This window comes from Gopherus flavomarginatus, chromosome 2, assembly GCF_025201925.1.
Source record: "Gopherus flavomarginatus isolate rGopFla2 chromosome 2, rGopFla2.mat.asm, whole genome shotgun sequence".
NCBI lineage: Eukaryota > Metazoa > Chordata > Testudines > Testudinidae > Gopherus > Gopherus flavomarginatus.
Window position 1 is genome coordinate 49,578,591 of NC_066618.1, and position 17,870 is coordinate 49,596,460.

Here is a 17,870-nt window from a genome sequence, read left to right on the forward strand (position 1 = left end):
TGGGCATACCCACACCGAATAAGCAACCATGACTGCAGTTAATTACATACATGAAATAGACTGATGATGTAAAATATTTTCTAACTTTAATAACTGAATTTTAACTTTAAAAAAAAAAAAGCAGAGATTTAAGAAAACGTTAAGCTTGCTTAGTTAATGGTTTACAAGTCAAGTTTTGCCAAAGTTCAGGTTACACACGTAGTCTCAACTCTTTCACCTTTTGTGTATTTTATTCGTTTTTAATTATATGATCACATACAATTTCTCAAATAATACAGTATATGCAATATATATTCTACAACTTTATGACCTTATTTTGTGCATACTTATTAAATGTAGTGCTTACCACTCTAATTAGCCCCCTAGCCATCATGGGGTGGACTGCTCATGATAGGAAGCACAGTGCACATTAGTGTTTTGCAGGATTAAGCCCTCAGATACACATGTGGGGCATGTGATAGTGTTCTGTACTATTCTGTACATCAATCCATTAAAGTCATTAGTATGAAACTACTCCTGGGGGAATTCTGTGCTACTGCATGCACATAATTAATGAGCTGTGCATATTTTTAATTTTTTGCACAGAAAGAAGCTTCTGCTGAAATGTTGCTGCAGTTCTGCCTTTTGCCCACCAGAGGGTGCTGTGGCATAAGACCAGCAGCAGCTCCCAGCAGAAAATAACTTCTGGGGTTCTGCCTTTTGCCCACCTGAGGGCGCTGTGACTATAGAACACAGCAGCAGCTCCTAGCCAGCTAGGGAAAACAAAGAACCTGCCTTCTTCACAGCGCCTGTCAGGCCAGGTTAGGACAGAAGACAGGGGCTATGGGGAGAGAGATAGTGTGGGGTGCTGGGGGTCAGATAAGAGTTCATAAAGGCTAATCAGGGAGGGCAGACTGGGGCAGGGGCTGAATGGGGGAGTGGAGGCATAGGCCCAAGAGAGGAAAGTGCAGGGCCACATGGTGATGGGAGCCGGAGTGCAGAGCTACATAGTAGCGACAGGGTGGCTGAGTGAGAGGACAGAGGGAGATGGAGTAGGAGGTACAGGGACAGGGGAGTGGCTGGGTAGGAGCACAGAGACACATGGGGGAGGGGTACAGAGCCACGTAGGGTTGGGGAGGGGGTGTCTGAGTGGGGGTGGAGGGACACATGGACGGGAGTGTGCAAGGACACATGGGAGTACAGGAACACAAAGGGACAGGAGTAGATGTGCTTGACTGGGAGAAGCTAGGGGTTAGCCAGAGCCTGCATAGGGAAAGATCCCTAACAATCCCTCCCCGCTCGCCCCGAAAAAACCTGTTCTAAACTTTTCCCACCCATACCCAACAGTCTTCCAAATTCACATCCAGGCTCCTTCCCAGCAATTTATTTCCCCCTCCCTCGGCTTCTTTGTTATCCCCAACTCCCCAAAGCCTTTGCACTGCTTCTGAGGGATGCAGGAAATACAGTCCTGTATTGTAGTTTAAATTAATTATTACTCAGAATTCTGTATTAATACACCTAGTAAGGAATCTGTTTGTCAAAAAACATTTCCTGCGTCCTTTTTTGTTATCTGTATTGTTACAGATATACTTGCTGACAGATATTTTGAAATAAAATGACCAAGAATAATTGAAACTGGTGTGATTATATTGTTGTTTTGACAAATAAAATATTCAGAATTCTGCAGAATTTTTAACTATTGTACACAGAATTGTTAATTTTTTGTTGCAGAATTTTTAATTTTTTGGTGGAGAATTCCCCCAGGAGGAGTATGAAACGTACGAAGTAACCAATTATTGCGCAACATTTTACAGTTTCATGTCATAAAGTAATAGTGAAAATTATGCAGAAATACAGATGTCATCTACATTAGTTCAGTTAAGTGCCTCATATCCTGAACTCCATCCAGCTATGCTGCTTATTGGAAAAAAGTGATATATTACATTAAAATATATACTTGGAGAACATGTATAAAAATTCAGTGTCCTTAAAAGTAAACTGGACTATGAAAATACCACAAGTATAGAGGCATGAAAAATATAAGTATTTTAATGTGTTTTTAAGGTTATAGGAAAAATAGTGTGACGTATTGAATTATTTGAGAACTAGCGTTTGATCATGAATTTAAAGATCGTGATGTAATGAATGAGAGGGGACAGAATTAAGGTAGCTAATCCTGTTTTAATTTTGATGTTTCTTGATTTTTAGATTAGAATGTAAACACTTATGTAACATTAACTGTATTGATGGCTGATGTGCCCATTTTAATGTTTAATTGACTTATTCAACATTATGAATTCTGAACAAGCAGAGTTAGACTTAAAAAATCCCAAACTAGTATTGATGTGGGTTCATTGGAATGTACAGGAGCATTTGAGATGAGAAAATCTCTTCTTTACTAGATAACTAAATACATGGTCTGAGAAGTTTTAGGAAATCTTGCTCCCAAATTAAATTCTTGCATGCCAGATTGAAGATTACAGTGAATTATTGGGCTTAAACCTCATAAAAAACAAGGATTATAATACAAATGATAAAACGTTAATTTTACCATCCAGTGTAGCACTGAAAAATTATGATTAATCTTTTAGGATGAATATAGTCTATAGAATTTGAATTATGATGATTGATTTTTTTAATAAAGCTTAACATTCTTTTTAAATTCAGATCCTGTTTATGAAGATATGTTGAGTGACAGTAGGAAAATGATCACTAATGAGAAAATAGATGCTTACAATGAAGCTGCAATCAGTATTCTGAACAGCAGCTCCAGAAATTCCAAAGCTAAAGTTAAAGTGTTCAGCGTTTCTAAACTCATAGCACAAGAAACTATCATGCAATCTTCAGATGGCCTGCATCTCCCAGAATCAAGCAGAGAAACAGTGAGTACTCTCATTGTTAGTCAACATAACAAAAAATTAATAATGGAGCAAGGTTTTAATTGAACATGTACTCATAATGGCAGATAGTATGAACTTTGGTGTCCCTTGATGATGTCTGCAGTAATGTTTGCAAAGCAGTTTTGCTGCCATTCCGCAGTTTGAGGTAAAAGTATTACATTTCTACACCCTCCATAACAGACCTTCCCAGATCTACTTATTTGGGTTGTGCTCCCGCCCATGACTTTTTGGTTCTTGTTGCTTTTTCAAAATCAATAATAAAAATTAAAGCTGTTTGTTTACATCAGGACTCTTAAAAATATTGACTCAGATCTGTTAATATGTGTTATTTTAATCTTCGAATTTGTGTGTAACTAGCTGTGTGTGCATATATGAAGTAATTAAATATAAAATGATAGGGGAAAATGCCTCTTTACTAATGCGAAATATTAGTAAATATATTTGAAAAAAATCTCCTATGCTGAGAATGTTTGATAGCTAGTTACTTGTTTCTTTGACAGAGTGCAATGATTCTTATGAACGTCTACTGCAATAAGATTCTGAAGCCCATTGATGGTTCCTGTTGCCAGCCTCAGCCTCCTCTCACTCTGATACAGAAGCTAGCTTTTTGCTTTTTTGCTTTGTCCATTATTGGATATTTAATTCTCACTTTTATTTATCGTAATAATCATCGAAAAAACAAGCCATGCACCGATATGGAAAGTGGAGAGGAGAAAAAACCTGTCACCAATACATCTCCTGTTTCTGCTCTAGAGACACTGTTACACTCCTTCTTCAAGCTGGGTCTAATCATGGCCTATTTCTATCTGTGTGACAGAGCAAATCTATTCATGAAGGAAAACAAATTTTATACACATTCATCTTTCTTCATACCAATCATCTACATCCTGGTTTTAGGAGTATTTTATACCGAAAACGCCAAAGAGGTAAAGATCATGCTGGTGTCATTTCCCAGTTCAGGATTGTAATTGAATTCATTTTTATTCACTAAAATATTACAGGTCAAATTTTCAGAAAGATATCACTGATGCTCTCACAAAATATAGAGTTGCATATGGTAATTCATTAATTGTACACAAACTGGTAATTAGGTGCAAAAGGACGTTTTTGCAAGTGCATTGGTAAAGCATTTTTGTGGGTGCAGCTGCTGGTAGGGTTCATCCATCAACTGGCCACAAGGCATCAGAGTCAAATCCTAGTTCAGACTAGTAGATGAGCATTGATTTATGGGGCAACATCTAATACACAGTGAACTTTATATAATGTCATTAGTGTAAAAGTTTTTCTTAGACCCAACTGCCCATAAACTGGTTTATTGTTTTGAATTTTTTCTCCTCATTTTGTAGATGTTCGTTGTACTTGTTGGAATAGCAACACTCTTGTTTTGTTTTGCATAGACTAAGATGTTAAATAGAGAGCAGACAGATGAATGGAAAGGCTGGATGCAGCTTGTTATTTTGATTTATCATATCTCTGGAGCAAGCACTGTAAGTGATTTGAATTGAATTATTTTTTTTAAAAAGTAATGTGATTTGGATTCAATGCTTTAAAGGAAAAATAAGCTGTTGCCATTTACTGCCAAGATACAGAAGTTAAAATATGCAAGCATTTATTAGACTTGAGTATCATAAACAGTTCACATTATGCTCCTCGTTTAACCTTTAATTTCAAAAACATAATTTTTGTGAGGCCTCATATCTTTTCCTTCAATAAGTGAAGATATCAGTGAGGCTATACTGTTTTGGGTTTTTTGTTCCCTCCTACCACCCCCACCCACATATCCAGTGAAGGGGAATTATTTTCTCATTGTGGAAGACGGTATTAACTTAGTTATAAAAACTTGCTGGAGACAACTTTTATGTGTTTTTTTCCCTTTTAATCCTGTTATAGTCCCACAAGAAAGTAGAGGTGTTGATAGAGTTGTAAGAAGTTTATTCAGATTTTACAATTTGAGAGAGGCTAGGTCAAAAGAGAATTGCTTTAAGTAGTAGTAAGTAGGTCATAACATTTCTTTCCTTTGGTTTACAATGACATAAAGTTTTATGAAACAGAAACACAACAAGCCTAAAATACAGAAGAACTTTCTCCTCTTGACTCTGAACTTACAATTAATAGTGTTTAAAAAAAGAGAGAGAGAGCGCTTCTGTGGCCCTCTCTAAAAGAGTAAATTATTTTTCTCAACAGTTTTTGCCTGTGTATATGCACGTTCGGGTTCTGGTTGCTGCATATCTGTTCCAAACAGGTTATGGACATTTTTCATACTTTTGGATCAAAGGAGACTTTGGATTGTATAGAGTGTGTCAGGTAAGATTTTGTATAAAAATATTTCCAAGTTCAGATCTCTCTGCTCGCTAAATGATCTGAGATTAAAATTATTTTGGTTGTTATTCATAACAAACTGATCATTGTCTCTCTCTCATCTGGTCCATTTAATATAGTCTGATCAATCTAGTTTATCTAATACAAACATAATGACAAATTTTAGAGGGAAGGCTGGTAACCCATTAGAATGTGGCTGAGGTGAAAAATAATCATACTTAATATTTTCATCAGAAATTGGGCACAATAAATAGTGATGAACATAAACCAGTGTAATATTATGAAAAGGCAAGACTGAAACAAACTTTATCTAAATTATCCATTTTGGATCTTTCTTTCCCCAACCCATACCCCATCTTGTCTGTTTAATGTGGATATTGTATTTTACATACCACTAGAGCATTTTTCTGTTGGATCTTCTACAAATAGATAAATATTTGGTGAATCCAGGATGCTACCATCTGGCAATAAAATCAGTTTTTTTTCACTGTGAAGAGTGTGATGCTTCTTAGGGCAGCCAGGGCTGTCAGCCACCATGTTGCCACTTCCCTCCTGCATGAGGAAGTCTTGCCTGTGCAAGCTGAGTGTTAGCTCCCTCACACAAACGGTCCATCAGCCACTCAAGTACTCTCCTTTGGGCTATACCAGCCCTGCATTTGCCCTGCAGGCTGACAATAGATGTACCCCAGGCCCTGGGTCCCTTCAGAGTGTCCCCCTATGGTACCAAGTCCCTGATCACTAGATACCCACAGAAATCCCAGATCCTCTGTTCCCAAAGGAAGAGTGTACCCCAGTTTAACAGTTTTACCTTAGACCAACACTCCTGTGTCACACGCCTAACTTGAGTTTGGTTATAGTAAACCAAAATAAGATTTATTTAAGAATAAAATTCAAATAGAATGGTTGCATATAAAATTGTAAAATGCAAACTGGGGCATACACTCATTATTAGATAGGAAAGGTAACTATTAAAGTTCAGTCTTTTGCAGCACTTGGTAGCCCCAAGGAGGTAGTACTCAGTCTTTCATGAAGCTCCCTCACTTTACCTCCTCAGTGAATGGCTCCACGCTGAGATATACCAAATACGTTTTTTGTCTTTATTCACAGACAGGGCAATCCCCGCATTGTCATATTGTTCCTTTTCACTTCCAAGTGGTTTCCATGTTTATAGTGAGTCTTGTATGGTTTTCCATTGACTTGTCTGTGTTGGTGCAAAGGTACACTGTCGAGCAATACATTACATAATCAACTAGCCTGGGAGGGTGATCATCCAGACATATTTCCTGCCGACTCATTTTCACTCCAAAACCAGAATGGAATAATTTGTTATATTATTTCTTAAATATGCCCCTGTGATGGGTTTCCCGGGGTGCAACTTGGAAATGAGGTACCACTGAGCCCTCGGCCTCTGTCTCACCAGCTTGGGATCCCTGTCACACTGTGATGCTGTGACAAGCTGCACGCTCTCCAGAAACTGCATTTACACAGACATCCACAGGCAAGGACACACCCTGCTGAGTTACATGAACTCTTTTGCCAGCCACTCATGAATCAACAATAGAGAGGCTCCAGTGATCCCCACAGCTCTCCAGACCAGGACCCCAGAGTTGTACTAACTTGTCTTGGTCAGAAGCCTGACCAGTGTAAGTTTATTACCCAGTCCACGCCTCCCTCAGTGTGGAGAGGACATGAACCAGTTCTTGTCTCTGAGCAGATTTCCCATGCATTTCAAGCAAAACCCACTGTTTCAGGTAAAATGTAAAACAGATTTATTAACTACAGAGAGGTAGATTTTAAGTGATTGTAAGTAGTAAGCAATATAGATCAAATTTGGTTACCTAAGAAATAAAACATTAAATCACAATCTGAGTTCCATAAACTAGACAGGATTTAAATCAAGCATTGTCTCACCCTGATGGTATAGTTCCTTAATACACAAACCAGGATTCTCCTTTCCAGCCTGGGACCACCTCCCCAGATCAGACTTTGTTCTCCAGATGTGTTTCCTGGTGTTGCGGGGGAGAGAGATGCCAAATGATGTCACTTCCCCTCCTTTATAAGTTCCTCCAGCTTGCTTCAAAGATCTTTTGCTATGAAACAGTGTCCATTATGGACGTGCTCTCTCTGAGAGGTCTCTAATGTATACAATTCCCCAGGTAGTCCGTGTGAATGTGTGTTCCCCTTAATGGGCCATTATCTATGTCTGGCTGCTCCATTGTTGTACCTGAAGGGCTGGTTGTGAGTGTTCCAACCTTACAACTTACTACAGTAACACACATAGTAAAACTTCATAACTTCCCATACAATTATAGCACGTACAATCTAACAAGATATTAATGTTCAGCCGATAATACATCACAAGGCATACTTTGTATAAAACATGTAATTATATCCATGGTAAATATGGAGGTGCCAAGGTGTTGCTTTAGGGTACTGAGTGACACACACCCATGCACAAATCTCTTGATTAATGAGTATTGGTACATTACAAGCTAGTAGTAGAGACCCCACATGCTACTCTTTATGGATAATTACCATGAAGGTGGTGTATTAGATGTAGTGAGTTTGTGGGGTCTGAGACAGTTGTTGTTTGTAAAGAACAGTATGAAGCCTTTGCCAATTGTCACCAATGGGCCTTTATGTCTTAAAGAGTTTTTTTTTCTTTCTCTATGGATAAGAGCAATTGAATTCAGCACTCCAGCACATTGGATTGCCTGCTTCCAAGACTGCAGGTCTTGCTTTAGATGGCACAAACTACTGTTATCTCTGGTTTGAACTACAGCCATTTTCATTCAATTAAGTTCTAGAAGCTTTAAGCTGCTGTGTGCCTGTTGGACTCATGACTTCCCTCGTCATTATAAAATAAAAAGTAGGTGTTGGGTGTTTTAGTTGAGATCATTCATGCTCCCCTAAAAGGATGGTGGAATGGCTACTACACAGGTATGAGTGCTTATTAGGCCCTGTCACAGCTTCAGGGTAACTGCACTTTTAACCCTCTCCCCTCCATGGTCTGGTCCAGGAATGTCCATTCAGGTGTCTCCCCCTTAGCTATCACCTCTGCCAGGTCTTCTATCAGATCTATTAATTATTCTCTTTTCAAAATGAAAGGATATCTCAAAGTCTGTTGTTCATAATAATCAATTGTTCCAATACAAGGATGACTGGAGAAAACTTTGTGTTGTAGAGGTTTTTTGTCCAGTTAATGTGAGGGAGTACATATGTGACTGGCTCACCCTGATGGTATCTTGGTTTAAACAACAAACTACAACCATTCAGCTCTACTTCTTTGCTAAAGTTCAAACTGCTTGAGACAGCCATTCAAATTTCAAGAAAGGTAATATTGTAGGTGTTGAAATTGATATGCATACTATTTATATAATTTGTATAGTGTTAAAGAAAAACCCGGTTTGATGGTAATCCTAAATGAAAAAAACTCTTCTCTCTTCCTGCTCCTCCCAACTATCCACAGGTTTTATTTCGTCTCAATTTCCTGGTTGTGGTGTTATGTATAGTGATGGACCGACCTTACCAATTTTACTACTTTGTTCCACTAGTCACTGTCTGGTTTATGATCATCTATGCTACATTAGCTGTATGGCCTCAAATAGTCCAGAAGAAAGCAAACGGTAAAATAAATTGTGTTTGTTTCCTTTTACTGTAAAGGTGTTTGCATGACAATGTACACAATTACAATCATATACAAAACTTGATAGCCAATGTGTTTTGTCTTTATGTGGATATGTGAATAATGTAGAAGTAAATTCTGTAAATATGTTAAACTACTGTCCACCAAACTTGGAGAGAGAGTTTTCACTTGCTGTAGTTCTCAACAGAACACATCAAGTGTTTGGTGAACTGTATCCTTGCTTAAATTTGTTGGAATATGAATTATATTTCTGAGGTTTTGAAAATTGGTGAACACTGCAAGAAACAAACAGCTGCTGAATGCAAGCTAAAAACCTCACATGAATTTGCTCCTAGATTGCTGTACCTGTGTTCATTGAACTCAGAGTTTTAATGTTATCTATGGTTTTCCCTTTTATTTACAAAAACTCACTTTTTAAAAAGTAGAATGAAATTCAGAACTATATATTCCCAACCATTCCTCATTGTGGAACTTTGAGAGGAAATGTCATAGTGTATTTTCTACCTTACAAACTAAAGTTAGTATTATAGAAAAATACTTTGTCCTTAGAAAACGGACGGCATGATCAACAGTATTGCAAACTTCCCCTAGTCTGTGCTGCCGATGTACCTCAACACTCTTCTTGAGGAACCAGTTTTATTATCTCTTACCTAGTAGGGGTCTCCTTGCTGCTACAGTGTATGACCCCTTTGCTGAGATTGTCGAGGTGGTGCTAAATGCATTATTTCTTGTAATGTGGATGTTTGTTCTTTAGAAAGTTGAAGTGAGACCACCAGCTTGTTTCACATACTATAGCTCGGTGAACAGCTGTCATGTAATAACTGTTTTTGGAGATCATTTACCTCACCTAGATTAGAACCAGTGACCTGGAGAGTAAAGACTCTATGTACTATCACAGCATAGATCCCCATCCCGTCTTCTTCGAGTAGTGTCACTATGGTGTCGCTCCACTGTAGATGTGTGTGCATCCCTACACTTCTGATCGGAGATCTTTGGTAGCAGCGTTTGTTCAGCATGTACATGTGCTCTCTCCTCCTAATGCATTTCCTTGAGGCTAATTAGTTCTGAATGGGCGAACCACCCTCAGTTCCTTCTCAACCATCCCTGGCTAGAGATAGAGCAATTAGGAGGCCATTCACGGATACTTTACTCTTTAAAAATTCGTTCTTAGCTAGTTTGTGTTTTTGTAATCTCACTTTTGTTGATATAACTGTGTAGTGTAGTTGTAGACAAGGCCAAAGAGGATGGCAGATACCTTACAGATATTTCTCAAGGAGGTAAAAGACGCTCACTATAAGTTGCTGAATATTTTACATTCCTCCAGAATAATGCTCCCCATCAACAAGGTGCTTTTGGACCCAGCTAAGCTTATATGGCAGACGCCAGCATCGGCCACACCAACATGCAAATGCGATAAAACATATATTATGTACCTCCCAGTGTTACCTGGGGTCTTCAGAACTTTTAATAGGAGCAACATAATTTATTCCTAACACTGCCTACAATAAAATAAAATAGGAATGCAACAATTTTGCTTGATAAGATTTATGCAAGTAAACGTTCTTTCTTTAAAACGGCAGTGTATAAGATATAAGCACATATCAACATAAGCAATAGATTTAGAACATTTTAGATATTTAATATTTGGAACGGTATTAAGTAAATAATGGCAGGTTTGCTGTGGCCAGTTGTTTACCCATCGGGGAGAAAGGGTGTCAGGAAAAATGTTTTTTAAGATGGCTTTCGAGGATTGCTTTAATATATTTATTAGCTAATTTTTTGTAACTAATTTATATAAAACATAGGTTATGATGATTTTTACTGGGGATTTTTAAAATTCTTAATAATTGTTTAATAGTAGAGGCATTTAGATTTGTGGGTTTTTTAATTGTCTATTCCCTTTTTTTATTCTGATTAGCAGAAACTGCCAACTAGATATGACCTTGCTTCTAAAAGCCTGTCTTCAAATTAACCCTTAACTATGTGGTGTTTTATTTCATTAATTCAGGGTGGCTGAATGCACATAATATGGCTGCAATTAACTTGATTATATTCTGGGGTATACACACCCCTTAAATTCAAGGCAACACCAAGGATACAGAATTTCTTTTTCCCCACCCTCCTCCTAATGAAAGATGCAGTGAACTCCCGCGGCCGGCCACAGCATTCAAAGTCCACCTCTTATGATAGGGATTGGAAGCATCTGGACTTATCTGGATGAAAGGCCTACTCGTCTGCTACTCTGCAATTTAGAATTGCAAACTACCAAGTCTTAACATCAAAATATCATTACATGAACTATACCAAACTTAACCTCTTTATTGACCATCTCACTGAATCATAATGGGAACAATTTAGAGCCATTATCAATGAAGGGCAGTTGGTGGTCAAAACAGCACTCCATGCAGTGCTTGATGGAGCTGATACAGAGACCCAGTCCATCTCAACAGCAGTTGTGATGCAAAGAGCTTCGTAGTTGCAGCTTCCAGGTTTCCCAAAGGAGGTGCAAACAACTATTGAAGATCTCTCCTTCCATGGCTCTGAGTTGTCTGCTGAGAAGACCAATGCATTGCTCCACACACTTGGGGATTCCAGAGCCAAACTTCAGTCACTGGAGAGCTATACAACCAGACAGAAGAGAAAATTTAGTCCTCAGTCTTCTTGCAAACTGTGTGCACCGCAGTTCCCACCACAACACTATTAAAAGCCACAGAGAAAGACATCCAAATTCCAGAGACACAGACAGGCCCTCAGTCTTCAACATCACAGTCTGTCACTTCAAAACATCAGTTTTGACATCCTGTTTGAGGCCACTCCCTTCAAAATCAGCTGCCACTTCCCAAGCCGTTGCATCCCTTTGGATGTTGCCTTGTTTTGTTCCACTGCAACTGGGAACACATGACATCTGGCAGATGGGTTTTGGAGGCTATTTCCAATGGGTATTCAATCCACTTCATCTCCATCCCCCTTCCTTCTCCCTCTTCAGGGACCCTTCTCTTGGGAGATTGTTGCAACAGGAGATAGATCATCTTCTCCACCTGGGAGCCATAGAACCTGTCCATCTACATCTCCATGCCAGAGGGTTTTACTCTCTATTTCCTTATCCTCAAGAAAAAGGGAGATTGGAGACCCATACTGGACCTCAAGGCACTGAACAAATACTTCGAGGCCCAGAAATCCAAGATGGTCACACTAGCAGCGATTATTCTATCTCTGGAACAGGGAGCTTAGTTCTCAGCCTGGGACCACTAAGGCATGTATTTCCATGAATCATCTGTGAGATGGTAGGATAAATATCTCAGATTTACTCTGAGTCAGGACCAGTATGGAGTGCTCCTCTTTGGCCTCTCCTGGGCTCCCAGAGTATTGTCCAAGATCCTTTCTGTAGTGGCAGCTCACCTACATACCCAGGAGATCATGATCTACCCATACTTGGATAACTGCCTCCTGAGGGCCCACTTCTTTGAAGAAGTTCTACGTGCCATCCACGGAACTATGGATGTATTCACCACCTGGGCCTGCAAATCAACATCCAAACATTGACCTTAACTCCGGTACAACTCCTGGAGTTTATGGGAGCTGCCCTTGACTCACTGCAAGTGAGAGCGCTCTTTCCCCAACACAGATTTCACAGCCTGTCCATGCTTATAGAGACAGTTCAAGCCAGCCTTCAGAGTTCTGCCAGACTTTGCTTCCTGCGTCTGGGACACACAGATGCCGGTATGTTCATAATATCTCATGCCAGACTGCATATGAGGTGTCTGCAGACATGGTCCAGCTCGGTTTACAGGCCACAGAGAGGATGCCTTCCAGGGTCAAACACTTCCTGGATTGGTGAAAAGATGCAGAAAACATTTGCCTGGGAGTCCTCTTCACTCAGCCTCTCCTCCCCTACCCTGACATCAATTCGCCCTATGAACACATCCCTCATGGGTTGAGGTGCACACCTCAACAACCTCAGAACTCAGGGCAAATGGTCGCCCATAAAGATAACTCTCCACATCAACCTCTTCAAACTTAGGGTGGTCAGGAATGCTTGCGCTCACTTTCTGCCATTGATCAGAAGTACACACACAAAGGTCATGACCAATAACATTGCATGCATGTACTACATAAATCATCAGGGGGGCACCAGATCATCCTCTTTCTGCACAGAAGTACTAAAGCTATGGAACTGGTGCATTTGCCACAATGTTCTAATATCAACAGCCTACCTACTGGGAGTGCAAAACACAACAGTGGACAGTCTCAATTGCATGTTTTCGTACAACCACGAGTGGTAACTGAACCCAGCAGTACTTCACAGCATATTTAGTCAGTGGGGGACACCATCAATACACTTGTTCGCTACTTACCTGAACAGGAAATGCCCATACTGCTGCTTCAGGACTGGCCTTGGACAGCACTCATTAGGGAACATTTTCCTTCTTCCATTGGATGAGGGACATCTTTATGCCTTTCCCCTGTTCCCTCTGATGGTGAAGATCCTGTTGAAAATAAAAAGAGAAAAAGCGAACGTTCTGCTGCTTCCTCCCATCTGGCCAGAACAGACATGGTATTCGTACCTGTCACAGCTGGTGATGCGTCCACCCATCTCTTTTCAACCCACTACTTACTTCCTCTCACAGAACAAAGGGGACACTCTCCATTCCAACCTGCAGATACTTCAGTTCAAGGCTTGGCTCTTTCTTGATTCCAACACACAGAGAGTACCTGCTCTGAGGAGATACAGAAAGTGTTACTAGAGAGTCAGTAATCAGCTACCCATCATACTTACCTGCAGAAGTGGTCCAGGTTTCAGGTTTGCTGTGATTCCAGGCAAATTATCCTGACATGCTGCTCTCCCTGTGGTGTTAGATTACATACTGGCTCTTAAGAAAACAAGGCTATCCCTCAGTTTGCTCAAGGTACACCTGGCAGCCATACTGACTTTACATCCATAAGCGTTTTCTCACAGCCAACCACAAAGAGGTCCTCAAGGGCATAACAAACCTTTTTCCCCAGCCCAGATGGCCCACTCCAACATGGGACCTAAATCTAGCTTTAAAGAGCCTTGAACCTGTGGCCACTTGTTCACTTACACACCTGCCAATGAAGACCACATTTCTCATGGCCATCATGTCAGCTGGGAGAATAGGGAAAATAGCTGCACTTATGACGTATCCGCCTTTAGAGAATTCTTTCACAGCAAGGTTATTCTCAGACCACACTCAAAGTTTATTCCTCCTTTTTTTTTTTTTTTCACATGAACCGACCAATTAATCTCTCAACCTCTTATCCTAAGCCTCACTGTTATAACAGAGAGGCCATAGTCCACGTGCTAGATGTTAGGATAGTTCTGGCCTTCTACCTGTACAGGATGAAGACTTTTAGGAAATCTCCCAAGCTCTTCCTTTCCACTGCGGAAAGGTCTAAAGGCACAGCAATATCGCCGCAGAGGCTTTCTAAGTGAGTCTTGAACTATATTTAGCTCTGCTATCATGTTCACAACATTATGTCTCCATCTGGAATTCTCACACACAACATGAGGTCCGTTTCTTCCTCTGTCACTTTTTTCAAGAATGTCCCTATCTCAGAAATCTGCAGAGCAGCCACCTGGGTGTCTGTACATACCTTTGCAGAATAATGCATGATTATTGGGGACTCTGCTTCTGATGCTAGCTTCAGTGCAGCAGTATTATCCATAACAGATTCAACTTTGAAGCCCGAACCTCCCATTAGGAATACTGTTCGGGAGTCACCTACAGTGGAGCACCCATAGGGACACTTCTTCAAGAAGTAGTAGTTACTCACCTTGTGCAGTAACGATGGTTCTTCGAGATGTGTCCCACTTTTGGTGCTCCGGAACCCGCACTCCTCTACTCTACTTTGGAGTTCTTGATAGGGACTCTGTGGTAGAAAAGGAACTGAGGGTGGTTGGCCTGTGCAGCATTAATTAGCTTTGAAGCAGAATACAAGGAGAGAGAGCACGTGCAGGCCAAACGGACACTGCTATCAAAGATCTGTGATCAGAAGTGCAGGGATGCACATATACCTACAGTGAAGCACCCATAGAGGGACACATCTCGAAGAACCATAGTTACTGCACAAGGTGAGTAACTTCTTCCCTCACGTATTAATGGTGTAATATTCCAATTGTGTAGACTGCATTTTTGATAGTGGAGCACTTTAAACATGTATCTGGAATACATACTGCAGAACTGGTAATTGGCCTGTACTTTGACACGATGTCCAGAATGTTTACTGTGAATTTTAAAGTACTGACAACCAGCTCACGAGGTTATATGTAGCACCCTGATACATGTGCTCCCCCTTCCTCCTGTGCACTGTGCAACAGAAGTCCCACTTTGTGGACCTCCCAGCACTACTTCCTGAAAGCTCTTTTCAATGACCACTTTCCTTCAGCTCTGTGCCCGTTGCCCGCTTCCAGTCTTTGAAGCAGGAGTGAGAGCCATTCTCCGCTGCACGGCTGAGTTGTGGGATCAAAACTGTGTCAACCAGCAACCTGAGGGAGCTGTTCCTTTCGGCTAGCCTTGGCAAGATACAGCTCCTCAACTGACCAGTTCAGCTTATGAGGAGTAATATTAGCTGTGCCTCATAGTACCTCACTCCTTTAATGCTTTTATAAGGTTAAATTAAGCCAGAAGGGGTTGTACTTGTGCATCTGAGGATAGAATAATGTGTGAATTTAGGATTGTGAATGTTTGTGGTGTGGATTTTACTTTACGTGAAAGAAAGCAGAATCACCAAATAAAAATGTTTGGATAATGGCAAACTGTGACTGGCTAATACCTGGACAATATACATATTAAATTATAAAGGATACCTGTGTGACACTGCTACTGACTTCCTATTAAATGTATCATTTGTTTTGAAAAATAACAGCCAGATACTCATTGATTTTTCATTTCTCCCACAGGGAACTCCTTCTGGCACTTTGGCTTACTGCTGAAACTAATTTCTTTACTTACATGTATATATTTTCTAGCAAATTCTCAGGTTTGTAAATTATACTTATTGTATCCTTAGAGAATTAATAGTAGCCTGTGTATTCAGTTTGGAAAGCCACTCTGAATAGAACATTATGACCAGTTTTCTGTTACTATATAGGAGAGTATGGGGGAAAAAATTGAATATTTAAATGCCTCCTTTTCATATCTATTTTATCTGGGAAGCTGGAATTTTCAGTATCCTACCTTTTGTTTGTTTCTCACAACACTTTTTTAAAATTTTGTTCTTTCCTACAATGTTATGTAAATTGAGAGATCAGCTTTATATTTATCTTTCAGGGCCTGTCTGGCTAATTTATTGGGGGTTGGGGGAAGGTTGTGTTGTTAGCGCTTATGGCCAGTATAGTTGCAGAAGAGCAAGCTGCATTCTGTTTTCTCTTGCATCTCAACAAAATTGTCAGCTAACTCCTGATGCCAGTAATATTGTCATTAACGAGCGATGTACCAATCAAAGAACAGTTTGACTTTCAGATGCCAGGTTGAGCTGTAGCACCAGGAGTTAGAAAGATTTCATTTTTCTTCACTACATTTCCTATGATTGAAAAATAGATACAAATCTAAATTTAAAAAGCCAGATCTCACTTTGACATAGAAACCAAGCAAATATGGCACAGAAGTCATTGGAAAATTGACACCAACATATATAACTTCTGTTAGGGTTTTTCCCCAGCTCCCTTGATCCTACCTGGAAGGCCTAATTTTGTTTGCCATTTGTCTATTGAAAACTTTGGAAACACAAAGGTCTGCACTCTTTTTGGAGGACGTCAGTTTCTCATGGGTGAAATTCATGCCTACGGAGATTTCCAGGACAAGGTTTACGTACCATTTAAGATCTATTGTTGAAGATTTAAGTGGCACATGAGTAGTGCATAGGCTTTGTGTAGATCTTCTGTATCACTGTGAATTTCATGCCAAATGCATGACTTACCACATACTGTATCATGTACAGGGGACAGAATGAAGGGCAGAATTTGCCCCTTACTATGTAAACAAAAACAAAAAACACCAACTCGCATTAGTATCAGTACTGAAGTTTTCTGTAATGCTTTCCTTTACATCTCTCAACACATAACTTATTGTCTCCATTTAAGCCCACAGTGCAAAATCGAGTGGTGAGAGGAAAGATGGTAGATGCATTTATCAATGGGAAATTAGAGGGAAGTGTCAGGCGCCTTTCAGGACACTTCTATCATGGTGCATAGAGAATAACATCTATCTGCAGAAATATTCAAATTATTATTTATTTGTATTGACAGAGCACCTAAGTCATGGACCAGGATCCCACTGAGCTAGGTTCTGTAGAAACAGAACAAAATTACAGTCTCTTCTCCAAAGAGCTTGCAATCTAACACAATATGTCATACTTCTGACACGTTTATAATAGGGCCCAATAACGTTGGAATAATCTTAAAATTCCAGCTCTTCAGAGTGATTGAAACAAGATTATTCACTGGTACAGCTGATTGAAAAATGTGGGGAAAATGTTTCACACATTTTTTGGTTGAAACTTGGAATTTTCAGAAAACTTCAACTACCCTTTAAGTTGATCAGAAAAATAAAAAATTCAGGAATAGTTTCAGGTAATTCTGTTCCTTTTCAACCACTTCTAGTAATTAGTAAAGATTTTAATCTCCTGAAGGAATGGTAGACTGGCCGCCTTCTTCCCTAAAATTGGAGGAACACTTGCTGCGAGCTAATTCATAGAGGGGTATGAACAATGATCTCTGAAAAGGAGACCATGAATTTATTCCTTCTGTCTGCTGAGAACTGCACTGACTACGGATAGGGAGGGAGGATTAGGAAATACTGTACAGTATATCATGATACAGTCAGAGGCACACAGAATAACAAGGTGTGTATTTCCAATTTGTGTTTAAGGGAGAGGGGGTCAGGCAGCAACTTGGGGATATTGTCTAGTGAGTATCAGATGTGTATATCTAACACTTGTATTAAAATAGGTTCATTCAATTAGGTAATATGAAACAAACAACACGTTTTTACTTCTTCCATATCTGA

The 17,870-nt window shown here is 39.8% G+C and overlaps 1 protein-coding gene across 8 annotated transcripts in view; it reads left to right on the top strand.

The window, feature by feature from the left end:
• Nucleotides 1-17,870, top strand: part of CASD1 (CAS1 domain containing 1) — a 509,685-nt gene that overhangs the window by 27,577 nt on the left and 464,238 nt on the right. For 7 of the 8 annotated variants that reach the window (XR_007772766.1, XR_007772765.1, XM_050941706.1 and 4 more), the window contains exons 8-13: nucleotides 2,647-2,861; nucleotides 3,380-3,805; nucleotides 4,277-4,366; nucleotides 5,064-5,183; nucleotides 8,668-8,824; nucleotides 15,764-15,843. Coding sequence is in view for 6 of the 8 variants with exons in the window: in XM_050941706.1 (XP_050797663.1) it covers nucleotides 2,647-2,861; nucleotides 3,380-3,805; nucleotides 4,277-4,366; nucleotides 5,064-5,183; nucleotides 8,668-8,824; nucleotides 15,764-15,843 (1,088 nt within the window). In the remaining 2 variants the exon portion in view is untranslated. Of the gene's footprint in view, nucleotides 1-1,710; nucleotides 1,758-2,646; nucleotides 2,862-3,379; nucleotides 3,806-4,276; nucleotides 4,367-5,063; nucleotides 5,184-8,667; nucleotides 8,825-15,763; nucleotides 15,844-17,870 lie in introns of all 8 variants that reach the window. The other variant, XM_050941708.1, reaches the window with a different exon arrangement.